The sequence below is a fragment of the Labeo rohita genome, chromosome 17, assembly GCF_022985175.1.
Source record: "Labeo rohita strain BAU-BD-2019 chromosome 17, IGBB_LRoh.1.0, whole genome shotgun sequence".
In the NCBI taxonomy this organism is placed as follows: domain Eukaryota; kingdom Metazoa; phylum Chordata; class Actinopteri; order Cypriniformes; family Cyprinidae; genus Labeo; species Labeo rohita.
In genome coordinates this window covers 14,130,652-14,158,414 of record NC_066885.1, presented here as the reverse complement: position 1 = coordinate 14,158,414, position 27,763 = coordinate 14,130,652, and the positions used below count along the sequence as shown (strand labels likewise).

At 37.2% G+C, this 27,763-nt stretch overlaps 1 protein-coding gene across 4 annotated transcripts in view; it reads right to left on the bottom strand.

Moving 5' to 3' along the window:
* Positions 1-6,182: 6,182 nt before the first annotated feature.
* slc8a1b (solute carrier family 8 member 1b) overlaps positions 6,183-27,763 on the bottom strand; it is a 131,128-nt gene continuing 109,547 nt past the window's right edge. For all 4 annotated transcript variants that reach the window (XM_051133636.1, XM_051133637.1, XM_051133635.1 and 1 more), the window contains exons 5-7: positions 25,233-25,332; positions 20,117-20,392; positions 6,183-10,578 (exon numbers count right to left, since the gene is read on the bottom strand). In XM_051133636.1, coding sequence (XP_050989593.1) covers positions 10,202-10,578; positions 20,117-20,392; positions 25,233-25,332 — 753 coding nt within the window. In that variant the 3' untranslated portion in view covers positions 6,183-10,201. The remainder of the gene's footprint in view (positions 10,579-20,116; positions 20,393-25,232; positions 25,333-27,763) is intronic.

The window sequence follows — 27,763 nt, the reverse complement described above, 5'->3', positions numbered from 1 at the left end:
GTGGCTGGCCCTCTAACATTGTGTGGTACTTTCACACACCCTTTAAAGGGCTCAGAGACCACTGCTCTGCCATTTATGTGACATTTAAAACTCTTTATGCGGTCCAAGACATCCTATCTGAATGATATCTGTTTAGAAATGCACACATTCAAGCATAACAATACTGAGTGGCTTGTGTTATTATTGAACATCATCTCTGCTGATTCATTTAAAGGCCAAATGATAGTAGAAAAGCTCTTTAAAGCCGCAAGACAATAGTAAATGAGAGAAAAAAAGACAATGACTATAATAAAACGATGTGTCTGCTCACTGCCAGATGCTCTCTCATAAAGAGCATTTCGGTCTGAAAACAGCTGATTATGCTTTCCATCAGATCATTTTAAACGTTAATGAAAGCATTTAGGCAGACTTTGTGAATGTGTGCGTGTTTATGAATATTTGGAATATCATATAGCAGCATTAGGCCTAAATGATCAAAACACTACAGAATAATTCTGTAGGTTTTTGAAACATATGAGACGTAAGAGCCGAAACACAGCTGACACTTGTGTGTGCCGGATGATGGATGAATCTTTGTGAATAATATGAAGTTCTACACCCTTTAATTTACTCTCCTGTCACATATGTTACACTGCAGTGCATTTCGCACCAGCTAAAGCTGATGGAAACCCAGCGCACAGCCTCAGGGGCTTCCCAGGTTTATACATGTGGCCATATGCACTATGTATTAAATACAGGTGCTTCTTAAATGTAAGGCTGCAGGCTGCATCCATTGTTTGCTTTTAGTCTGATTTAGAACAAAGCAAAACATTAACCTCTAAGAGGGTCCCTTAAAGGAGAAGTCCACTTCCAGAACAAAAATGTACAGATAATTTACTCACCCCCTTGTCATCCAAGATGTTCATGTCTTTCTTTCTTCAGTCATAAAGAAATTATGTTTTTTGAGGAAAACACTTTCAGGATTTTTCTTCATGTAATGGACTGCTATGGTGCCCCGAATTTGAACTTCCAAAAAGCAGTTTAAATGCGGCTTCAAACTATGCCAAATGCGTTTATAAACAATCCCAGCCGAAGTAGAAGGGTCTTATCTTGCGAAACGATTGGATATTTTCATTTCATTCTCTTCTTCAACATCAAAATCGTCCTACATCGCTGTTTTACCTTTTTTTTTGTAAAGGACGTTTGATCTTCTCTGCATGTTCACTTTGTAAACACTGGGTTGGTACTTCTGCAGCAATGTAGGGTGATTTAAAGTTGGGGAAGAAAACAGGATGGGAGTTTTTCGACATACCCTAACTGTGCTGACCGTATTGAACCGGAGTTCGCACAGTTTTAGACAAGAGGAGCGTTTGAGGTTTGTTTTGAAAATGACAGACCGTTTTGCTAGATAAGACCCTTCTTTCTCGGCTGGGATCGTTTAGAGTCATTTGAAGCTGCATTTAAACTGCATTTTGGAAGTTCAAACTTGGGGGCACCATTGAAGTCCACTATATGGAGAAAAATTTGGGAATGTTTTCCTCAAGAAACATAATTTCTTTACGAGTGAAGAAAGAAAGACATGAACATCTTGGATGACAAGGGGGTGAGTAAATTATCTGTAAATTTTTGTTGTGGAAGTGGACTTCTCCTTTAAACCGAGACAGCCTCGACAACATTTGATGATGTAGCTTTACTAGAATGCAGCTTTACGATTGAGAAGCACCATACTTTATAGGTATGTGAAAACCTGATAAACGGGTCTTTCTTCAGTTTTTAATAAAATGTATTGCTATGCATTTAAAATTAGTTTAATAAGCCATATCCATTAAACACTGGTGACACAACCACTTATATATATATATATATATATATATATATATGGTGTGTTACCAAAAAAGGCAGTAACACCACAGACAAATTAGCCTAAATCCAGACTTTTCTAAATGGAATCTGCCATCATGATGATTTCAAAATCAGGGGACATTTTGGAAATATTATTAAGTATGGATTTATCAAAATTTTGAATAAAATATGTCAGATCTGCAAGTGATCAACATAACACCACAGACACAAATAAAATGCAACACATAAAATTGTCAGAAATGTAGATAACTTTAAGAAAATTAGTAAGAAAGAATGCACTCACCATGCACCCTCACACATAGGAAATAGTTTAAATAAATTCCCCCCTTCTCTTGAAGGGGGCAACATCCATTGTTGTAACACCACAGACACGAATTTAGGGGACACAACTTTTTTCTTAGATATAACAAAATAACATTTTAAAACAATTGAATAAAATTGTACATGTTTAATAAAATCTATATTCACAATATAACCACTTTGTGTTAAAAGTGTAATATCAGTATGGCGGGAACATGCGTATTTTGTTACAAATGCAATCTCTCAAACTCAATTAAACACCACTTGCCACCACAAATCCATAGTACCTGGATAGATACTACCTCCACTGAAATCCTGAAGTGTACATTTGATGGACAATACTATCCCATGAGGCCACTGTAGAGGATTTGTGAACGGTAACTTAGTAAAATTACACAACGGGCTGGTAGGTGATGTAGCAACTATTCATGCTACTATGATGAATGTAATTTTTAGCGATCAAATCAAATATAGTACCAACTATGCAACGTGATTTCGGAGCTCCTGTATTACACAGCTCATCTGGGCAACTGAAGTCGCGACGACACTAAAACCATGCTCTTTTACACACAAATGTAGCTGCCGCCATCTTGTGTCTAAATTAAGGATTGTAGTGACATTGAAATACAGTTGCAGTGCTTGTTTCGTTGCTATTTTGTATACTGTGATACAGTTTTATCGTAGTGGAAGCTTAGAGACATGTACAGGTATAAAAGCTATGTGGGTATTGGTCAACCTGTCAACATTTACAACACAACGAACGCTGACAATGTCCGTTTGTTTTTAATAGCTCACTCGTTCACTCACCTTCATGTAGGTCTAAACTGTAGAAGCTTCTGTGTAAAATAAAATTACATTTTTTTTTTAATAATAATTGGCTTTTCTCCTTTACAAACAATAAAAACGACAAAATAATTAAATGATGTTGGAACAACATTAGGCGAGTTAATGTTCTTTTAAAGAATTATAATCATTCCCTGTTGAAAAAAACCTACATATGCTGGTTAGGTAGATTTTGATGCTGGTTTTAGCTGGTCCTTAGCTGGTTTATGGTGGCTCTTTGCTGGTCCTTAGTTGGTTTAAGCTGATCCTGGACCAGCATAAACCAGCTATGGACCATCATAAACCAGCTAAGGTCCAGCATAAACTAACTAAAACCAGCATCCCAACATCAAAACCTACCTGACCAGCATATGCTGGGTTTTTCAGTTCAGTTCTCGGTTAAGGCTAGAAGGGAGACAGCTCTGGCTACTGGGCAGGTGCACATCAATCTAACGTCATTTTTGTCACACTGTACAACAATAATACTGTTTTTGTATTATAGTAAGGTCTAAGTTTAAGGTTGGGGTAGGTGTAGACATTAATAAAACACAATCTTATAGGTAGAAAAACTAACTTCATTGTTTGTTTTTGGTCCTACGCCACACTCTTAAACTGATAGTCCACCCAAAAATAAACATTCTGTCATGATTTCTTTTTTAAGATTAATTTTACAATCCGTCATCGCTTCTCGCCAATGGTCATGTTTAACATAAATATTAGCATGTTGTGAAGCTGATGCGAGTTGTGGAAGAAGTGATGAGGTCTGTCCCCATTTTTGTCTTTGCACTTGCCACTTGTTAATTTAAAACCGCAAGCCTGGATGGAACATTTGATGAACCAGTGGAACACTCTTACAAATAGTGAAAATGCAAGTAAGTTTTTACAGAACTTTATTTATAGATTTTGTACATATTATAATTTACACTTTAAAATACTGTCTAGTAGTCCCTGTGAATGAGTGTTTAAGAACTTTAGTGCTTCTAAGTGATAAAAAGCAGTTGTAAATGCTTTACAAAATACCATCTCCATAATAAAATGTGCAAGACTTTACATTTCACACAAATGATGTGATATCTAATCAAATTAAAGTACACTGCAAAAGTTTCTGCATCTTGCAGTTTCAAGGAAAGTGGGTTCCTGAACATGATAAATGATGGGATACGCTTATCCACAAATACTGCTCTAAAGCGGCAACCAGAGAAAGTGTGTATTTAGTATTATGGGTTAAGACACTGAGCTGTTCAGACTGGTGGTCTTATGCACTTCCTGTCGCGTTTACGCACTCTCAAGTGGTCAAGACCATAAAAGCGTGGGTAATAGCACTACCCATGGGCCTCTTTGGAGTTGCGTCACTTCTTGAATGATCTTTAGAACATACTGACATTTACGTCAAGCATGAACCTGTGGCTGGAAACAAAAGTTTATAAATGTAAAATATTTGTATTTTCACTTACACATATACACACCTACGGCTTCAGAAGACATTGACTCAACTTTGGTCACATGAATTTTTTAAAAATCATTTTTTTAAAATCATTCTAAAATCTTTATGGGTAAACTACCCCTTTAAAGAAAGCATCTTCTAATTTCCTATTTCGTTTTTATATTATTAATGCACAACTGAAAGATGAGTCTGTGTACCTTCTTACAATCATATTTGTTCAGTAAAGCCTTGTTTCCTTCTTTCTTCTTTGTTAGTGGCATAAGAGAATTGGCAAGTGAAACTTTTGAATTTCATCTTTTCCTGAAGGCCACTTCCACAGACAAGGTGAGTCCAAGTTCAGTTTGACCAGAACTCATTACCTGGACTACAAATGGAAGCTGAATCATGATTGTTTTGTGTTCTTTGCACAAAAGCTTTAAAGATGAAATTTGTGGACTGACCCATGGTCGCCCAGCCGTGACCTTTTACAACTGAGAGAATAACAGGAAACATAAAAAGATTTGAGCAGTTTTGAATGTTCAAAATGAAATCTCTATTATTTGTAAGACAGGCACATACTCTACAACACACCTGTACTCTACTACAATGTTCTGCATGATGAAAAGCGACAGTGCATTAAAGGTACATACAGTTGAAGTCAAAAGTTTACATAGACCTTGCAGAATCTGCAAAATGTTAATTATTTTACCAAAATAAGAAGGATCATACAAAATGCATGTTATTTTTTATTATGAATATGATATTTCACATAAAAGAGGTTTATACAAAGCCCACAAGAGAAAATAATGGTTGAATTTATAATGACCTTGTTCAAAATATCCTTTAGGTCCAACAAATTCTTTGTTTTTTCAGCATTTTTGTATATTTGAACTCTTGACAATGACTGTGTGAATTTAAAATCCATCTTTTCACACTGAAGACAACTGAGGGACTCTTAAGCAACTATTACAGAAGGTTCAAAAGCTCACTGAAGCTCCAGAAGGAAACAGTGCATTAAGAACCGGGGGGTGAAAACTTTTGAATTTGAAGATCAGGGTAAATTTAACTTATTTTGTCTGCTGGAAAACATCTAAGAATCTTCTGTAGCTTCTGAAGGGTAGTACTACATTAAAAAAAATATGATATTTAGGCAAATAAGAAAAATGTACACATCGTCATTCTGTTCAAAAGTTTACATCCTATAACTCTTAATGCATCGGTTTTCCCTCTGAAGCATCAGTGAACTTTTGAACCTTCTGTAATAGTTGCATACGAGTCCCTCAGCTGTCCATCATACAGTCATTGCTGGAAAGAGTTCAAATACACAAAAATGCTGAAAAAACAGAATTTGTGGGACCTGAAGGGTTTTTCAGGTCAGTACTAAATAAAAAATAACATGCATTTTGTATGATCCCTCTTATTTTGGTAGAATAATTAACATTTTGCAGATTTTCAAGGGTGTACGTAAACTTTTGACCTCAACTGTATTTATAGAATTATCATACAGCTAATTCAAACGCAACAACATTATTCGTCAAATCGTTCTCTCTCATATGTAGCAATGAGAAGTCAAGTTCATGTAAGCAAATCAGTTTGTTAGTATGGCTTTTGTACATAAACTAATCAAATGATTCTCAGATTTATTTTAAGCCTTCCATCTTTTTTGTTGAAGGAGTTTCCACAACACTGTTAAAGATGCAACGTTCTATCTGCTGGACATCAGTAAACATGAGTGTGTGTTTGTGTGCGTGCTTATTCACAACCACAATCATAAAAAGAGACACACCGCAGCCACTTGGCTCTAAACAGGATATCCCAAACTTTATTTCCTGTGTAGAGGTGTACTAGGGGAGCAATCACAGTTAGTGGACGTCCATCTTATTAGATTGAGTGCAACACAAAAATAAATCAAAACAAAACCAAAAAAACCTCATATTTAATTATTCAGATTGAAATTAAAACAACCTAACGATTAAAACAAAACAGCGTCAAATAAAGCAAAAAGGCAAGAGAGGAAGAAGAGATAAGAAAGAGAGAGGAGGAAAATAGAGTTAGCTTTAATAAGCCCATGACAAGAGGACTGTGTAAGACACACTATGCCACAAGGCCACACACACTTGCATTAACATGACTCTCAGCGTTAGTTTACAGCGATCAAACACACACAATGATTTGAGCCCCTCGATCTGTACAAGACAGATAAGATAATAAAACTCACAGCCTTTAGACCAGCTATTACGTTACATACAATACATTCAATCCTGCTTTGGCATGAGAGCTTTCTGCCATGTTTACACTGCAAAAAAACTAAACAAAACAGTGTTTTGTCCTGTTTTCCTGTATATTTTCTATTTTTTCAATAGTTAAAGTCTGAAAACAAATCTTAGATTTGTTACTGGAAAACAAGACAAAATAACTAGTTAAGAACAATATTCTTTGCAGTATAAGTGGTTTTGCAAACCTTTATACATGCTATAAATTTATACATTATAAATAAGTGAAATGTAGACACATTTACACACATACACACACTGTTTAGGAATACCAGGGACGTCTTTACACATATACACTGCGATTGTTTACAACATACAGCCTACATAATTTCACTGGACACATTAATGCAAGATGTTAGTGAGGCCTTGGATTGGAGAGTTAGAGGAGAGAGAGAGATAAAGAGAGGGGGAAGGAGGAAATAATATTATCAAAGATTTGTATTAAACCCCTGAAAGACTAGAGTCCATCTGAGCAGTGAGGAATAGAAAGGGGGTTTAGGAATGTAAGACATACACGAGGCAAACCCTGACGCTTCACACACATTCTCCTGTTTTACAGACATTTTCCAGATGGTTCACTGATTTTTGCAAGATGGTTTACAGACTCGGAGCAGATAAATAACGGATTATATGTTCCTTTAATTCTTACAAATATCACAGACTGCTCCGGACCAACCACACAAACATTCAAACACGTACACGCGCTCGCGCACACACACACTGCTCAGCGAAGAAACTAGAACGAAACAAGCTCTATGCAACAATCAATCCAAAAGGCAATATTTGTCATTCTGAAGTCTCAAATAAATACGTTGTATTCTCTCTGTGATAACGGCAGAGCGGCGACTCTGCCTTCATTCTACTGTACAGTATATACATACACACCGCTTCAGAGACAAAATATTTCATACTGTTAAATAATACAACCATTGCAACAACCAAGCATAGGCATTGATATATTGCTTCCTTCGTTTGCACATGTGCTCCTCCTGTACCAAACGACAGATACTGCCTTTTTAATATACATGTGCAATAAAAAAATTCTAAACACATTCAAATGAAACTTACAGACGGGAAACTCAAACAAACAAGCAAACGAAACAAAAGATTGAATATCTATACAGCTTTCAAACCTCTGTCAACTACATTAATGAAGGGGATTCTGCGTACTATATACAGACAGGTTAGCATCCATGCATTGTCAACACGAAGCACATTAACATTCCAAATATGGACATGGCAAACAAGGGGGCGGGGCAAGGGGAGGGGCTAGGTTCCACAGGGGGGGCGGTTCCAATGCAGCCACGCCCTGATTTACAGACCACAGAGCACAGACGCACAATTGCTGACCCCTGCTCTGCTAAAGCAAATACATATACAGTATAAACCTTAGAGACCGCGTACAGTTTGAGAACGCCCTGTACCGAGAGAGGCGCACTTGCGGTCGGTTGGTGCGACGGCTAGCGAGCAGCACGTACAGCGAGAGTCCGTGAAAGTCTTCTCGGCAGAGCTTGGTATGGCTGTAATTCACTTCAACTTCACTCCAACTTCATTTGTTTGTTTATTGGTTAAATAGATATTAGGCTTCAGGAAAAAGTCTTTTGTTTGTAGTGTCTTTCTTGTGGATCTTAGAATTAGCAAGCAACAGCGGACCATCTTCATCAGGGATTAAAGGTCATCATCGAAGGTTTCCTACGGAAATGCCCTGGAGCTGGTATGACATAGTTTCCTTTCATTATAAATGTAACACTAAATAAAACAAACAACGGAAAAGAAAGAATCATTTTCGTTTCTTTCAAAATCAAGCTACTGAGACTACAAACCCCAACACAGAATCCCTTTAAAAACACTCTTTCGTTAGAAGAAAAGGTGTTTGGATGCAGTAAAAGAGCTGTAGGCTGGATCCCTTCAGTACAAACACCTGTAAGAAATGTCACCAAGGCCTCTTTATCCTTGCAAGGACATTTTTGGTGTGGGTAAAAAAACGTACGATTTGAAATAGAAAACCCACTTCAGGGGCTGTGTGGCACACTCCATTAGAAAGATTTTCCCTTTGGCAAATTTGGCGCAAACTACACAATAGTCCAGAATATCTACGTCAGATCTACTGTGCTCAGTACATTTCTACTTCCCCCACTAAGCCTGGAAATCCAACTTCGGAAAGGAGAGTGAAAAATCCTGCATTTGCATTTTCAAAATTTTAAAACCGAGCTATGTTTTTTTTTAGTTCGTTTGTGTTAAACCATGCTATCCTAAAGTTGTTTAGAGTCAAATTCAGATTAGTTCTACAGTTTCTGCTTTTAAAATCGACCTACGTCTAAAACCGTGACTACTCTATGAGATTTACCTTACAGCTCCGTATGCAGCGAATCTACAAAGTACAAAGAAGCAATCTCAGCAGGGTTGGAGGGAAAGCGTGCCCTCGTAAACTCCACACAGATGAGTGAGTGACTGTATCTGTATGAGCAAGTTTATCAAGCAAAGACTACCCATTATACATGCTTGCATGTGTACGACTGTAAATTGTGTGTTTGAGAACCAATGACCACTGGTTTGGCGTATTTCGTAGTGTGTGATTGTAAATGTATGCATGTATGTTTGGACGGAAAGTAACAGTCATAATTGTAAACTCTCGATGTGATGTTGGCAAAAGCATGTCACATGCTGGATTATCTTCACTACGCGTTCCATCGATTGCATAAATTAATAATCGAATCTGCGGTATGTTTGTATTCGAAAATTCAGGATGTTCTTTAACCCGAGCTCTTTGAGAACGTCAGATCAAGGCTTTTAAATCAAAGTCTTGCACTAGTGCACCTCTGGTCTCTAAAGCTTCAGCGCCGAGAGAGATTAGAGCTGGCGTAATACGCTCTCCTTATTGTTATTCTCTTTCTGAACTGGAATGAACTGCACCAGTGCAAGAGCGGGATAAAAACTGGCCTTCGCAGGAACTAGTTACACAGAGCTGCTCTTGAGAACAACATAAGATGTTTAAGTTAACGATTTTGTCGTGTGTAAACACAAAGCGTTAGTGTGTCTGAAAAATCACCAAAGCGAAATTACAGTACTGCTCGGTCCACGTTAAGATAACAAACCTATAACACACAGCCACATTACCCAGAGTTCCATGGCACTATGAAGGGAGCTTACAGATTCCACGGTCCCACGTGGCTTTTAAACTGGTTTAGGTTTAAAAAAGCACAACTACAGTAGTTAAAGGTAGCAATAGTAGCTTTTCATAGTCTAGTCTTGATGTTTGAACACTGTGGTCACACCCCGTCCAATCAGATGCAGTCACACAACAAACAGAGGAAGATGAGGATGAAAGAAGTGGCGTGTTGAGAGAACAGAAGAACGGGCCGATGGTCTGCGGAAAACGATTATCCACCGAGTCCGCCGCTGTTGCCTTCCTCTGCAGTCTTTACTCATTACCCTTTAGTCTTTGCGTATTTTTCCACAGAATGCATGATTGTGTGTGTCACTGTGTGAAGGTGTGTAGTTCTGCGTGTATATGCGTGTGTGAGCGCGTGTACTTATGTGTTTAGAAGCCCTTGATGTGGCAGTAAGCCTCCAGAGAGGAGAACAGGATGTAGATGAGCCAGAGGCTGACGAAAAGCATGGTGGTCAATGCTTTAGCAGTCCGCGGACCCCCCAGCTCGCCGCCGATGTCGGGCCGGCGGCGGTACATGAGCACCGCCACGCAGATAAAGGCGAAAATGGTGAAGAGGGTGACGGAGAAGGCCAGGTTACCCGGCTCCACCCTGAACTCGTGGCCCTTCGAGTTGTGGTAGATGGCGGCGATGGACCAAGCCACTCCGATGCCCAAGAAGACGTTCACGGCGTTGCTGCCCGTCACGTTTCCGATGGACGCGTCGGCATACTGATCCTGTATCGCTGCCACTTTACTGGCAAAGGTGTCTGAGAGGAAGATGACAGGAGAAAACGAGGAAAAAGAGAGGTGTTAGTACAGTAAAACACTTCTGTCAAGTTATCATGATTCATAAACATCATGAAAAATCTATAAAAAAAAAAATCCAAATATATCAAAAAAGATGTATTTATTTACTTAATTTTAAAGGGGTGATTTATGTCATGACAACTCTCAGAGGGTTTGGCATGGTAATGTACATGACAACGTCAAAGGAGAAGTCCACTTCCAGAACAACAGTTCACAAATTATTTATTTACAATAAAAAATTGTATACTTTTTAAGTACAAAAGCTTGTGTAGCACAGGTTCTGGGATGCATGTTCACGTACTATTGAATCATGTCGAAAGGTCACACCGAACGCACGAGGAACTACAGATCCAGTGTTTACAAAGCGAACGTGCAAAGACTAAGAAAGTGCAAGTAAGTCAAACGCTGTTTACAAACAAAAAGGTATAACGATGTCGGACGATTCTGAAGTTGTAGGAGAAAATAAGATGTTTTTCGCCATACTCTACCTTTTTGAGCCGGAGTACACAGACAATGAACTTAGACGTGATTTGTAGTAGTGATGGGAAGTTCGGATCATTTTACCGACTCTGACCTCTGAGTCTTATTCAGCTAAATGAGCAAATCTTTATTCGAGTCATTTCGTTAATTTCGTTCATTTTAGGAAAATATAATTAAAATGTTACGTGTTACTTCCCTAAAACATCTACTGCTTACACAAACATTGATTACACTACAAACAAGACAAAACTATAATGCTATAAGAAACAGAAAAGATTAATTCATTGTTTACCTGGGTCTTTAGTCTATGATTATCTGACAAGTTTTCGGGCTTGAATCGTTCGTTCATCACGTGACAGCCCCATAAGCTCAACCAATGCAGTGTGAGCCGGAAAAAGAATTGATTAGCTCATCTCTCGAGTCTTTGGGTTTGAGTTGTTCGTTCATCACGTGACAGCCCCATAAGATGAACGACTTGAAAAACCCGAAGACTCGAAACAGGTGAACTAATTCCAGTACAGAACCTAATAGGATGTTGCGCATGCGTGACTGAACGAATCACTGTCCGAGACGACTCGTTCTTCCCAAGTCACATTAAAGATTCGTTCAAAATGAACGAATCGTTCAAGAATGACCCATCACTAATTCGTAGCATCGTGAACGCGCAACCCAGAGCCTGTGCTACATGAGCTTTTGTGCTTAAAAAGTATACACATTTTTATTTTTTGAAAAAAATGACCGATCTTTTCGCTAGAAAAAACCCTTCTTCCTTGGCTGGGATCGCTTAGAGCCCTTTGAAGCCGCATTTAAACTACATTTTGGAAGTTCAAAATCAGGGCCCCAATCAAGTCCATTATATGAGGAAAAATCTTGAAATGCTTTCCTCAAAAAACATAATTTCCTTACGACTGAAGACAGAAAGACATGAACATCTTGGATGACAAGGGGGTGAGTAAATTATTTGTAAACTGTTGTTCTGGAAGTGGACTTCTCCTTTAATGTATTTGGTCTTGGTGGAATAGATCTGCTACGCTGCTGCTGCTGCAGAGCAAGTACCGAGACTTGCTACTGCCAATACATCCACAGCTGCTGCTGTGAGCATGTAAGAAATACTGCTGCTGCACATTTAACATATTTGAATAACCCCCATAGCATACAAGATTACCACTTAGCAGATCTATACAGGTGGAGCTGGGGAAGGTGGAGGGATTCTAAAGTGCGCTACTTACTGCTACAGCAAGCAAAAGCCAAGTACTTGAATGTTGAGCAGCGAGCTCATTGGCTGCCGATGCAGGAGAGAACCAATCAGCTGTGCCATATGATAATGACATCTAGAGTTTCATGCCAGAACTCTGTATTTTTTATGTTTTCCTTTGTTTTTGGAGCGTTACAAGCTGTTTGTGTATATTTATGATCCGTAAAGTTGCAAAGATTTAAGAGATTATTTATAAAAGTTAAGACTTATCCACGCATAACACCACCCAAATAAAGATGTAACTTTTATTCTCACTCTAGTATTGTTGCCGCTGCCGCTATGTCGTGGAGACGCTGTGTGTTTCATTGCAAAAGCAAAACTACTGTGTTGGCATTCCAAAAGAGGACAACTAGAAATCAGTGGTTAAGTATTTACAACACTGCTCCAGAAAAGCACAACCCAAATATTGTGTGCAGCGCATTTTATGGAGGACTGTTTCCTGAACCTGGGAGAGTACAGCTTTGTGCTGGCTATGCACAAAGGCTGTTTCTTAAAAGTGGGGCAGTTCAAACTGTGAAACGAATGCCAGCGGGTAGATGCTGTGCAGGTAAACCTCACTACCTTGATCTTAAGAGGTGCACTAGTGACTGACAGGACTCGAACCCGGGTTGCTGCGGCATGGGAGGTGGGTGCATTAACAAGGAGGCTTTTTGAACCTTAAACCACATAAACACACTGCATTACACGAAATACACAAAATAATGTTCTTTTTGGCAACATCAAATAAACCTTTAAAAAAATTTAGATCATTTCTGGGGACAATTTTTGCCCCAAAAGTACAGCCATAAAACATAAAAAGCATTACTGTTACAACAATACAATACATACATGAGTGATTAAGTGTATCTGAGGAAGTTTATCAAGGAATAGCTATCATTTGTTTCCTTTGCGCCGGTAAAATATTCTCGTAGCCTTACAGCATTACAGTTGAAGCACTGATGTCACATGGACTATTTTAACGATGTCCTTACTACCTTTCTGGGCCTTGAATGTGTCAGTTGCATTGCTGTCTATGCAAAATCTTAAATTTCATCAAAAATATCTTAATTTGTGTTCCGAAGATGAACAAAAGTCTTATGGGTTTGGAACGACATGACGGTGAGTAATTAACGACAGAATTTTCATTTTTGGTTAAATGAAAATACACAAATAATTAAAGTATTTTTACTTCAAGTACATCTTGTTTGTCTAAATATTTAGACAGTTTTCCAGAAAACAGAACAAAAATAATAGCTGAGAAAATTTCTTCTTTTTTGTAGTGCACACATTAAGTATATGCGCACACAGTACTCATCTTCTCTCTCTCTCCCTCGTCTCTCCTTTTTTGGTGAGGATATAATTTTGTAATAACAGCCTGGTTAACCTCTGATTTGAGTTGAAATCAGAGGGCTGTCTGCTGTTTAAACAGTGTGGTTTCTCTCGCTCAGAGACAGCTGTATGCTAACAGGGTGATCTATTGCAGACAGCTGAGAAACCATGAGGATGCTGATTGTGCGTTCTGTCTGGAAAGGCCTCTAAATAATCCTAGACCCACATACACTCCCTTTTCTAACTCTTTCTTCCTCGCTGTCTCTTTTACTCTTCCTCTCTCTCTTTCGTTATGCTAATAGAGTCCATAACACATAACCCTGCTGAACTGCTCTGAATATGTTGATATTACTCTTCACTGCCTGTGGTCACAAAGAACCATTATCCTCATTTAAAGGTCTCGCTATCCTGCAGATATACACATTAATATTCACACATCTGTATTTACATATTTGCGTTCCTGCAGTGCAAAAAAATATCCAGAAATACACTACATCAAACCAAAATTGAATTTAAAGACATTTTGGTTTCCCCAAAATATTAAAGGAGAAGTCCACTTCCAAAACAAAGATTCACATATAATGCGCTCACCCCCTTGTCATCCAAGATGTTCATGTCTTTATTTCTTCAGTCGTAAAGAAATTGTTTTTTGAGGTAAACACTCAGCATTTTCCTCCATATAATGGACTGCTATGGTGCCCCAATTTTAAACTTTCAAAATGCAGTTTAAATGCAGCTTCAAACCATCCCAAATGCGGTTATAAATGATCCCAGCCATTATATGGAGAAAAATGCAAAAATGTTTTCCTCACAAAAAACAATTTCTTTACGACTGAAGAAAGAAAGACATAAACATCTTGGATGACAAGGGGGTGTGTACATTATATGTGAATCTTTGTTTTGGAAGTGGACTTCTCCTTTAAGCAAAAATGCAATAATGAGAAATGCTTCTTGAACATCACATCAGCATATTAGAATAATTTCTGAAGGATCATGTGACACTTAAGACCTGAGTAAGAATATATTAATTAATTAATTTATATTGTTTAATATATTTATTTCTTCTTATTACCAAGTGTGCTTTTTTATTCGCATATTCATTAAGAGCTTAAAGAGGTGTTTTAATGTCATCATAAAGCATTTTTCTGCAATTAACAACAACGTTCCCACAGATATGAATCATTTATGAGTCCAAGGATGCAAACAGCTTAAAGTTGTCATCTTGTAATTATGGTAATTCCAGCGTGACATAACTGCAGCACTCAACATCTGTCTATAAGTGAAGGTTAAAAACTCTGCGAATCTGACAAAGTATCTGAGAGCAACATCAGCCATTTAAGGGCTTAAGAGACAAAAATTGACTCAACAACATCTCAAAGACACAGCATTAAAAGTCAAAGCTGGGTTTACTGTAAAGTACTTTGAAATAACATTTTCCTTCTCGTTATTCATCACTGTCCTGTTATGTTGCTGTAAACAACAGCATGGATGGAGCCGTTTCCATAGCATTACCATGGATATTCTCAGTTAAGGCTCAGCTAACACCCAGTCTGGTGTAAAGTCCTGCCAAAGAGCCTGGCAGCGTGCGGACGACAACTGCCGCTAATGTGGGTGTCATGGCAATGAAAGGCTTCATCCCAGAAAGACGCTCGGGAGCAGTTAATCATTACGGACTTAAACGGATCAGCGTTCCAGAGTGTTATAGACTTCGAAACTGTTATAAACCTCAAACTGCTTACGTATGCACACGGATGCAAATTTGTATAAAAACCGGCCACACATATAGTATTTTATCGACTACAAATGTCTCTGTGCCTCAGCCAAACAGCCGATGTATGTCTGAGCTGGGAAGTGGACTAAATAACATTTAATCCAGAGAAAGAAAATTAACCTTTTCTATCACCACACTTTAGCTGCACTGCATTCAGAAGATACACGTCAGTCATCAAACCCATTTCCATTTTAAATTGAGCAAATTACTAATGCAAGATACTATATGCTGAATCTAAAGCCTTTGTATTTGGTTTAAAAGCACTGGTGAACGCTCCCTTATCAGTCAGCGTACATTTCCTTCGCCTGGCCGCTCGCTTGGCTAATTGGAAGTTCAGTTGTTTTCCCAGTACGTAGTTCGGCTTTCATCTCTTACTACAGATTGACACATTTGCTAACTGCTCAATAACGCTTCATTCAGTATGCAACGTGCAGCATTTGTTATTTTGTCAAACTGTGCAGAAACAGCAGAAAAACAATCAATGGATGTGGTTGTAAACCTTTCACTAGAACGGTTTTTAAAGTTTGCTTCATTTCCCTTACTATTGACTTAGATTTTTGACCCGTTACTAGTTAAATGTGGAAGTAGCACATTGTTTTTGGCACCTGAACCAGACTTTGTGACTTTATCTAGACCATCTAAACCAACATAATAAAAGCTAATTATTTATTTATTTCCGATAAGTTTTATAGTAAAACATCATTCGATCTGTAAAAATAATGAATTCAGGATACTATGCAGCTTTAAAGGGAAAGAAAATTATGTTTCTTGAGGAAAACATTTCAGAACTTTTCTCAGTATAGTGGACTTTTATGCTGCCTGCGAGTTTGAACTTCCAAAATGCAGTTTCAATGCAGCTTTAAAGGGCTCTAAACGATCCCAGCCAAGGAAGAAGGGTCTTATCTAGCAAAACAATTGGTTATTTTCTAAAAAAAAAAAAAATAAAAGTACAATTTAAATACTTTTTAACCTCCAACTTCAAAATCGTCCTACATCGCTACAGATGTACTGACCCAGTGTTTACAGTGAATATGCAAAGGAGGGTCAAACACCATTTACAAAAAATGGCGAACGGCAAAACGTTCGTGTAGGATGATTTTTAAGTTGAAGGAGAACATTTTTTGACATATCCTAACTGTATTGACCCGGATTACACAGTCTGCACATGCGCATCACAGAGCTAGACAAGATGAGCATTTGAGGTTAAAAAGTATATAGATTGCACATTTTTTTAAAGAAAAAAAATGATCGGTTCGCTAGATAAGACTTTTCTTCCTCAGCTGGGGTCGTTTAGAGCCCTTTGAAGCTGCATTTAAACCTCATTTTGGAAGTTCAAACTCACAGGCACCATAAAAGTCCACTATTTGGAGAAAAATCCTGAAATGTTTTCCTCAAGAAACATAATTTCTTTACTACTGAAGAAAGAAAGACATGAACATCTTGGATGACAAGTAAATTATCTGTACATTTTTGTTCTGGAAGTTCCTTAAGTTCCACTTAAATAGTTTTCAACAATTAATCACACTTGACTAAAAATGTAAAAAATGTAAAAACCCCTTGAACAAACTTTTCTCTAACCCTAAGGAAAAGACATTTTCCCACAGACTATATAGTTTCCTCCTCAAACACGCACACACAAACACACATACAGTTGTAAGCAGGTAATAAGTTAGCAAGTGATTTCAGCTGATAGGGAACAATTTTAATTATTTTGAGCTGATAGTGTACAATGTATCTAAAGGCCCACTGGGGCCTTTAGATAGATGTAATTTTCTTGGATGTAATTTTCTTCTAAAACAAAAACCACTACAGCACTTTTCTAAACATCTGTAGTACTTCCACTTAGGCAGTCACGATATTAAAATTTCATTACACAATTATCTCAGACAAAAGAATTCATGACAAGGATATCCAACTGTATCTATATAAATTTAAATAATGATGATTAGATTTTGTGTTTTATCTTTTTTTGCAAAACATTCGTCTTCAAAAGCATGCCAGGATGCCTAAAATTGCTTTTATAATGCAAATACAGTTAAGTGCAAGACGTGCAGCACCAATCTGTCACAAACATAACATTATAATGAGAACACTGTTGTAACAGAATGTATTAAAAAGCACATTCAAGTAGCACAGTTAAGTTCACTTGTGCATTTGAATCCTTTTGTGCAGATGCAAGTCCTAATATTATGCTTATAATATATTATTCTCATACAGGATGTGTTTGCGTGTTATATTAACTTGCTGGCAAAACACTTCAGCTAACTGCTGTTCATTCGCTCTTGAGTTTTAGCTCACACAGCTCAAATGGCCATTACTGGCTGTGACTAAATTTAAAACAGTAATATTCCTTTTAGATGTTTCTTTTTCAAAAACACCAATGCATTATTAATAGGGCTGTCAGTTTAATGCATTAACTTAATTAATTAGTTATGAAAAAGATAACGTGATTAAAATATTTTAAGCACGTGCTGGTCCCACCCCAGACACGTACATCATCTTATATTTCATACAGTTGACTGTTAACAAATTTGATGCAGGGCAATATAACATGCAGTTACGCTCTAAAATTCAAGATATTAGTGCAAAAAATGCCCCATATGTGTTTTGCCTCATATCACTCAATATCACACAGGCAGCGAGAGTAATATGACACAAGTGCTTATTTTATCCAGATCTATCACAATCTTAAAAATGATTTTATACAACAGTTAAGTATTATATTATGTGTTTTTCTCAATTTTGCAGAATACATTACCTCTGATACCATAACACAATTGTTGCGCGTCTCCAAGCAACACAACGGTGTTTAGTTTCTAAATGAATCTGCATTTTGAAGAAATCGTGTGAATCAATGATTCAAAGGCCCAGTTATAAAGAGTGCCATTTACTTCATTCCTGAATGAATCAGCCATTTGAACGAATTGAATCAAATAAGTAAATAACTCAAAGACATTTACCACCAACTGCTGGCAGATTTAGTTTATTATTTAGAGTATAATTTCATAAAAAAAAAAAAAAAAATTAATAATACTAATAATACTAATAATGATAATAATAATAAAAAAAATTTAAGTGATAGCTCACCCAAAAATGTTTTAATTCTGTCATCATTTACTCACCCTCAAGTCATTTCAAACCTTTCTTTAGTGGAACATAAAAGAAAGTATTTTGAAGACCGTTTGGATAACAATGACTTTCATTATATGAACAAAAAATAGAGATGTTTCTCAAATTATTTTCTTTTATGTTTGTGTGCAATAAATTTTGTTGAATCAAATGAAATAGTTCTTTCTAAAACTACAGTTTGTAATGTCTGCTTGATACTTTCTCATTTAACCCAAAAATAGCTTTAAATAATCTTTTGTGGGTATTTTCAGAGTCAAAATTATTTTGCAGTTAATTAGCTCGACACATCATTTAAGTAATTAAATTAAAAATTTTAATCGACTGACAGCCCTAATTAGTAATAATATGTCAGTGTTATTTTTGATGACAGACCTATTTCATTTTTTAAACACCAAGTTATTGGCAATGCAGGTATACTGCAAAACCTCTAGTGACATGATATCAAAATTTAATTTTTTAAATATCAGTTATCATCAGTACTGGTATACTGTGAGACCCTTAACTTTAATAAATTGTTCTGCATAAATGCAGAGAAATGGATTTTTCTATTAGAAAAATATAAACATTTATTATAAAACGCAGTTATAAAAAGCTAAAAAGTGATTGAAATAAATATGAAAAATGGGACACTGCTTGCAGAAGTTCTTCAATATTACATTTACACAAACTGTGCTACTCAATCAATAATTAATTAATCTTTCTTTTGCTATTTTGGGCCAGAAATGTATCCTTTTGTTAAAAAGATTCCATATCTTTATGACTTTTTATTTTGTGAAACACACAGAATGTCAGTGGTGTCTAGTGTTGTTCTGGACCCCACTGACTTCTATTGTATGGATGAAAAACATTATAAAATCCACAGAGTAAATAAAGTCATGCAGGTTTGGATAGACAAGAAAGTGAGTAAATAATGACAATAATAACATTTTCGGGTGAACTATCCCTAAATAAGAAAATTATGTCCTTGAGTGTGCATGACATTGTCCATATATGATGGCTTTTACTGGAAAGCAAGCTGGAAATGCAAGAAAATGATTTTCTGCAGTGAGATGAGAAGAGCAAAAGGGCGAGAAATAGAGGATGAAAAGAAATGGAGTGAGTGAGGTAAAGAGCGAGAAGAACAGCATTAAAGAGAGAGATGGGAATGCTTCTGCTTTCTGCCCTCTCAGCATTTTCTCTATGAGCAGTCCAGTGTGTCTGGAATACTAAACATGGTGAACATGCACTGCTCTTCCAGCAGACCCAATCTCTTTTTTATGGCTGTGTGCATGTGTGTCCTCTACATGAACATAGTGGTGTGTGTGTGAATTCTGTTTTAAATAACAGTCATCATGACTGATGAAGGTAATATATGGAGGTGCAATGTAGCAAGGAGCTTTAGTCTGCATAATTATATGATATATCATAATCATAGCCTGTACACGCACACACGAGTGCTTGGACATCCTCATTTTATGATAAATGACTATATGTAAATACAAACATGGGTGGCTGAAACAAAAATCACAGGCGTATGTTTTTTTTTTTTTATGTCACCCACTTCCCTCTCTCTCACCTGGCACTGAAGTTCCCAGCGCTACAAACACCACCGCCGTGACGGAGTCTTTGAGTCCAATGGTGCAGCCGAAATGGGATGCCAGGTCTCCGATGAAAGCTGTCAGAACGCCAATCATAATGATTGACACCACGAAACACGCCCATCCGTTCCAGTAGTCGGTGGGCGGGACAAAGGCGAAGAGAACTTTCCAGAAGACAGTGAGGAAATGCATTACGTAATCGAAGCAGGAGGGGAGCTTCTCCTCTCCGCATTCTTCATCATCATCATCCTCACCTGGAAGAAAGTAACGAGAAATAATTAAATATGACTTTATAGAAGGTTAATAAACCTCTAAGTGCTGAAATTTGGCACAGGCATCATCCTGTACCATTAGTGCTATGGAAATGGATGACATCTCAAGGTTACATTTTAGTTTGCTAGCCCACTATAAAAAATCTATATAAGTCAAGGTACTCTCTTTATGAAATTAAGGTTGAACCACTGATGTCACATGGACTATTTTAATGATGTCCTTACTACCTTTCTAGACCTTGAACATGGTAGTTGTTTTGCTGTCTACGCAGGGTCAGAAAACTCTCGGATTTCATCAAAAATATCTTAATTTGTGTTCTGAAGAGGAACGAAGGTCTTACGGGGTTGGAATGACATGAGGGTTCATTTTTGGGTGAACTGTCTCTTTAAAATAACTCAGAAAACCTTATCAACCACACAGCAGCAACCTGGAAACTGCCTACAAAACACGCTACTGTAGAAATGAGTTTTGCACTGACTAGGCACCACTTTTCTTCAAAAAATATAACAAAAATTTTTTTTACCACATACCAGGTCAGCTGTGCTGGCAGTATAGCTGAAACCTTCACACACACAGCCTTTATCGATAAGCTAGACCAGACAGCGTGCATGTATGTGTGTGTGTGTGTGTGTGTGTTCAGGGGGGTTGTAATCTGTTTGATATTCCATTGGTGCTGCGTTTCCTTGAGAGCGTAAAGAGAGCAGCTTCCAGACGCCCACACGGCGCTCTCTGACAGGTGAGGCTGTTCCTTTAAAGTGTGATTAGATGCTACAGGATGTTCAGAAATCTTGCCTATTCACAGCAGCAGCTGAGAGCAAATGCATTCAAGTCTCTGGCAGCGGATTTAGTCATTGTTTCGCTAAGACACCCATTCTGTTCACGGGCAAAAACCTGATTGCACACTGTGATTAAAAGGATTATTGATAAAGTAGATGCTTAGGCTAGAACACAGACACGCACACATGCTCAGACAGAACAGTCACGCTGATGATGAAAAAGACAAAAATTCAAATAATTCAAAGAAGACTGAATCATCTGAGTCGCTTTTGAAGATTCAGACAGAAATGTTAGCTCATCTACATGAGTGTAATGTGTGTTTCATCACAGGCCAATATTTGAAGGTCATGATGATGTTTGCTGTCACTGCAGCACGTGTGTGTAAATATGCACACATCTGTGCTAAAGAGACAGAGAAGGTCAACATGATGCTTTATGTGCCGTCCATCAGTGTGTCCGAAGGGAGTAAACGCCTCATAAAAGAGCATCAGTTTGCTTTCAGACCACAGTCAACATACACACATGCACAATGTCATTGACAATTAAAACTTTAAACAAGATAAACTGACTTGAGAAGCAAAATCAAGTAAGATACTGTTTTATATAAATCTAAATATAGTTTTTACAGACTGACCTTTACGGTCTTTCTCAAAGAGAGGTTTTGTCAAATTAAGCTTGCATATGGAAATGATTTTGCCCTAATAAGGGCATACAGTAGATTTATATTGTTTTTATACAAACTTAGCATTTAAATAAATTTAATTTAAATAAGCTTACAATTATTATTTTAGTATTATGCATTTACTATTATACTATATATTAATATTTTGAATTTTGGTTTTTATTTGTACATTTTCCGTTTTCATTTTATTACCATTAAATGATGGGCTTTGTGTATATATATATATATATATATATATATATATCCTCAAATCTGATTGTCTTAGACAAGTGTGATATTCTAATGATATTGGAACTTTAACCATTTCACTGTTTGCGGTATTTCTTGCAGCGAGTGCCACTGCAGACATCCAAATCCACTATACTTTTATAAATAATACTGTTTTTGTGTCACGGAATGTAGTTTTAAGAGTTTTTAGGTGAGAATGCACTTGTTTAGACTTCAAATATGCAGTTTTCTTTTTTTATCAAAGATAATGTCTATTTGATAATTTGCCTTAGTGTTTTCACAAATGTGAGCTCCAGGGCGTCAGCGGCCGTTTAGCGCTAATGAACCTGGCTGTGATGTTTCTATATCACATGGTCCTCGAATTTGATTGGCTGAGAGGACTGAGATATTCTAGTGATATTGAAACTTTAACCATTTCACCGTTTGTATCACTCCATTTGCGGTATTTCTCACAGTGGGTGTCATGGTGGACGCCCAGATCCAATATAATTTTAGAAATAATACTGGTTTTTGTCACGGAATGTAGTTTTAAGAGTTTTTAAAGGGAGAATGTATTTGTTTAGACTTCAAATATGCACTTTGTTAATAAAGATAACGTTTATTTGATCATTTGCTTTAATGTTTTCAGAGATGTGAGCTTCAGGGCGTCAGTGGCCGTTCAAAGCTCATGAACCTACTGAGAGCCGCCTCACCTCGGCCAATTCTTCTGGAATTTCCGCCGGCGCAGATGTCTCTATATCACATGGTCCTCAAATTTGATTGGCTGAGAGGAGTGCGATATTCTAGTAATATCGTAACTTTAACCGTTTCTCCATTTGTATCACTCCGTTTGCGGTATTTCTCACAGCAGGTGTCATGGTGGACGCCCAAATCCACTATAATTTTATACATAATGCTGTTTTTGTCTCACTGAATGTAGTTTTAAGAGTTTTTTTAAGGTAAGAATGTACTTGTTCAGACTTCAGATATGGAGTTTGTTAATAAAGATAATGTCAATTTGCTTTAGTGTTTTCGGAGATGTGAGCTCTAGGGCAGGGGTGGCAAACGTCGGTCCTGGAGAGCCATAGACCTGCACAGTTTTGCTTCAATCCTAATCAAACGCATCTAAACAAGCTAATCAAGGTCTGAAGGGTTACTAGAAAGCTACAGGCAGGTGAGTTCTAATTAGGGTTGGAGCTGAACTCCGCAGGGTTGCGGCTCTCCAGGACCGGAGTTCGCCGCCCCTGCTCTAGGGCGTCAACGGCCATTCAACGCTCATGAACCCGCCGGGAACAGCCTCTTCTGGAGTTCCAGTTCTTCTGGAATTAGCCCCTGGCTCTGCTGTCTTTATAGTGGTTAAACATGAGATAATATTCATTTTGGGTAAATCTAACGTTTGGTCGTTTTAGTCTCCTTTAACCATTATTTGTTTCAGAGCAAATAGCTTTGGCTGAGGACAAAATCTCATCACGTTATATTTTATGTAAATTTAGCACTTCAGTTTATATTTCATACTTTCAGCTTTATTTCAATTACTCAATTAATTTTTTTCAAAGTTTTAGTTAACAATAACAACACTGTTCCTAACCCTCAACGATTACTTATTATTGTTTTGTTTACTATAAATTATTAATGAGAAAATGCTTCATGAATCATTTGCCCGATTAAGGACATCCCCAAATGTTTCCAAATGGAGGTTTGCGTCACATGTAGCTAATATCTGGGGACAATTTTTTGGCCAATCTAGATAAGTAAAGCCCCACACAATCAGTACTCATGTTGTGTTTACTCTCTCCTTATCTTTCGATATAAATCATCTCGCTGTGCTGCAGAGTTTGACATTTAGCAAAGCTTCTAATCTTTAAACTCTTCAATTTACTGCCATTAGCCGCAGACCTTTTCCGCTTCTTTGTCCCTATCTGTGTACATTTACGTATATGTGCATGTGCGTGTCTGCGTGTCCTGATAAAAAAGTCATGGAGAAATCTCGGTTCTGTCCTCAGTGGCATTAGATAAAAAATAAAACAGTTTTCCATTTGTCATCTATCAATGATGGAAATGATTTATGCATGTTTGATGTTAGGTAGGACGTTCACGCTGACTTTTTCCATAACGAAGGTGGTGACCAGGGGTTGCCAAGGTCCAAAAAATGACAAAAAGCATCATATAAATTGTCTGTATGACTTCAAATCTTAATATACAACACAAAAATACACATACTGACAACCTGGCCTGACATGTCTAAGACACAAAAAATGTAAACAAACAAGAATCATGAAAAGACCTTTTTTTAGATGCTTTATGAAAAGACTTGGTTTGACAGAATGCTATGTCTAGCAGTATAGTACTGGTGATTACAGGTCAGTTTTGACAGCAGAGCAACACAGATGTACACACAAACACACACACAAAGGCTTTTAACCTTGCTTTGCCCCAGAGCACAAATTGGCACACCGAGAGGTGTTCAAGTGTGAATCACTAAGTCACAAACACCTGATCCAAACAAACACGCACACACACACTTACACGGCTAGAGCAGCAGCCTCTATGATCATCAGTCTCTCTGAGGTCGTGCTGCGAGTGCTAATTACTTTAGAGAAAACAAACCGAAAAAAGCCCTTTATCGTTTTTCTCTTTCTCCACCTCCATCTACTTTCTTTCTCTCCTTTATAAAAAGAATGGAGAATCCTTTGTGTGAAGTGAAGCAGGGCAGCCACCAGGGGGCGCTTTACAGCAGCGAGTACCGGTGCTTTTTAAATTTCAAAAGGAAACCATAAACAAGCAACATTTGATGCAATCTATATAACCCAGGGATTTCTAATCCTGCTCCCGGAGGGCAAACCTTCAGCAGAGCTTAGATTTAACCTTATTAAACACACTTGAACCAGTTAATCAAGCTCTTTAGGATTACTAAAAACTTCCGGGCAGGTGTATTAGAGCAGGTTGAACTCTAGAGGAAGGTGGCCCCCCAGGAGCAGGATTGGACACCCCTGATAACCCAATCAAAAACAAAGTAACAAAAAATTTATTTTGTAAAAGCCTTGCAGACACTTCTGGCAACACTTATTAGTGATTGCGGTCTTGCACAAGGTGTTCTTTTTTTAATGAATCTCTAAATCAGACCTCCCAGTGGCTCCTCACACCGAAACACTCACCAGCGCTGACTGTGATGGCCTCGATGAACTGGTCCCTCCAGCTGTTGGTGCCAACCAGAAGAGCCAAGTTTGTCTTTTTAATCAGTTTGTCAACTGTGTTCTATAGAAAAGTGAGGGAGAGAGCACACAAAGAAAATGAATGATCGCTTCATTATAGTCCAGTGCAACTTTACAGGAATAAACAAACATGCACACACTTCAGACAAGGTGGATTACAGTTCATCGAGTGCTTCTGACTGCTCTCTGGTCTGCCCTGCTGTAAAGTGTGTGTGGGATTGGAGTGTGTGTATGTTACTGCACGGCAAGTGCGTGTGGGCTAAAGTGCATGCGTGTGCATGTGGATGGTCCTGAAGTGTGTGTAGGCGATCGATGAGATGTCAACGTTTAAAATCTCTGAACTTATCGGACAGGAATGATAGTGTCTTGTGTTTCCATAAGTTGTTTTTTTTGACAGAAAAATAGGTATCGACACATTTGCGGTCTGATTCATATGTGACCTAAAAGGTTAGTAGATTCTAAATGTAGCAACCCAGGGCCACTTGCATAAACTTAGCCTCTATGCTAAGACAGCGTCTTAAGAACAGTTAACCAAGGGGGTAATTAGTCTTATATTTTGGATTTAACTTAGCATATTCTACATTTTTTTATGTAACCGAATTGTACAAATTGTTGAGCAGTCTTAAAGAAAAAAATTAGATGACTAATTTTTAAGATAGTTTAAAACTTATGCAGCAGCTATAAATAACATTTGTCAATAAAAATTATAGAAAATAATAATAAAAAGTATATGTTTAAAGTTTTCTTCAACATAGTTTATAATTAAAGCTTATAATTGCATCATAATTGCATTACATTTAACTTTATAATTGACTAAACTTGTAAATTCTATCCTATTTACTATAAAACTATAAGATAATGCATAAATGCATAGCTCATACAAAAATAAAATTTTTAGTTGTTCACACAGACATTATGTGATTACAAACCTGTTTGACCTTTTTTACAAGAACATAACAGAAGATATTTTAAAGAACGCAAAATGTGTCAATTTTGTCAGCCATTTTTAATTTAGTCTTGGTCTTTTAAATTAGTCTTAGTCCTAGTCTTAGTATTGTGTTGAACATACTTTTTACTTATCATATTTAGTCAACCTTGTCCTGTTTTTGAATGGTCATGGTTTAGTCGACTAAACGCACATTTTCACACATTTTCACACATTTTCGACAACTGATAAACTGGGCTGTCACTAACAATTATTTTTGGTAATCGATTAATTGTTTATTCTGTTGTTTATTCTGACGATTAATCTAATAGTTAGATAATTATATTTTTTGTATTAATAAAAATAGACCTGAGTGAACCATAGCCTTTAAAATGACTTAAAATACATACATAATAGCAATGAGGCAATAATAATTAGCTCAAATAAATGATCAAAAACAAGAAATTTGACGAGTGTTTTTACACTTTAAATTCCATCTAACCCGTGTTTAATATTGACTCACCAACATTTAATTCAAATGTCCTCTTAATCTTTAATATTTAACAGAAAAGCTACAGCCACTGTAACGTCTTGAATATGTGGACATGAAAACGTGTAAACTCAGAGTGAGGGTTTAAACTTTTATTTTGAAATTGCGATGAACAGTTAGCAAGATAATGATGTATTCTCCTGTGTTTGCGTAGGTTTACAAATGATTTACCTGATGATTTATAGTGATTTAATCTGATTAAATAACGCACGTTGCGTTCCCAGATGAACGTTATAATAAACCCAAAACTCACAGCAATATCCAGAGATGGAGTTTGAGACGCTCCACACATGTAGATGATATGTTTGTGTAGTAGCATTACTGTGAACGGAGCCGCTCTGACACGTTACACGCATGTAAAATAATTCAAGGGCATAATATTAAACCTGCATCGCATATATTTATTTAATTGAATCGTAGCGTTTGTGAATTCTTAATAGCATTATGCTTTATTTTGATATTTAAATGGGTTTACTATGTCGAATGCGCACCTTCTGGTATTTTACTGATTACTGGACACATGCAAAATGCAATCGAGGATTTTTAAACATTGCATACTCGAATAGAATCAAGGAGTCACCTATTGTACTGATTTATTATAGGCTATTTAATATATTAATTAATATCAAATACTTAGATATGCACTCTCTCTGTCTACATTATGAAAACTGGCAAAAACCAAAATTATTTTAGTGAAATTTTCAATCCTATTAAAACAACAGTGGATGAATAATTGAATTTATTCAGCAACCAAATCACAAACAAAATAATCGAGATCTCATGACAAACACACAGGCTGAATGAGACTCTTATTTGAGCTGAACATCTCACAATCCATCTTACATGTTTGTCTGTGTTTTCAGATCATCGTCGGCACTTCTATAATGAAGCCTGCGCATGGTGGCCAGATTGCAACTTCACGGTTAGTCACAGTTATCATTTACTGACCGTACTGTCGTACGTGTTATCGTCTCATTTTAGTCATGGAAAAAAGCTTGT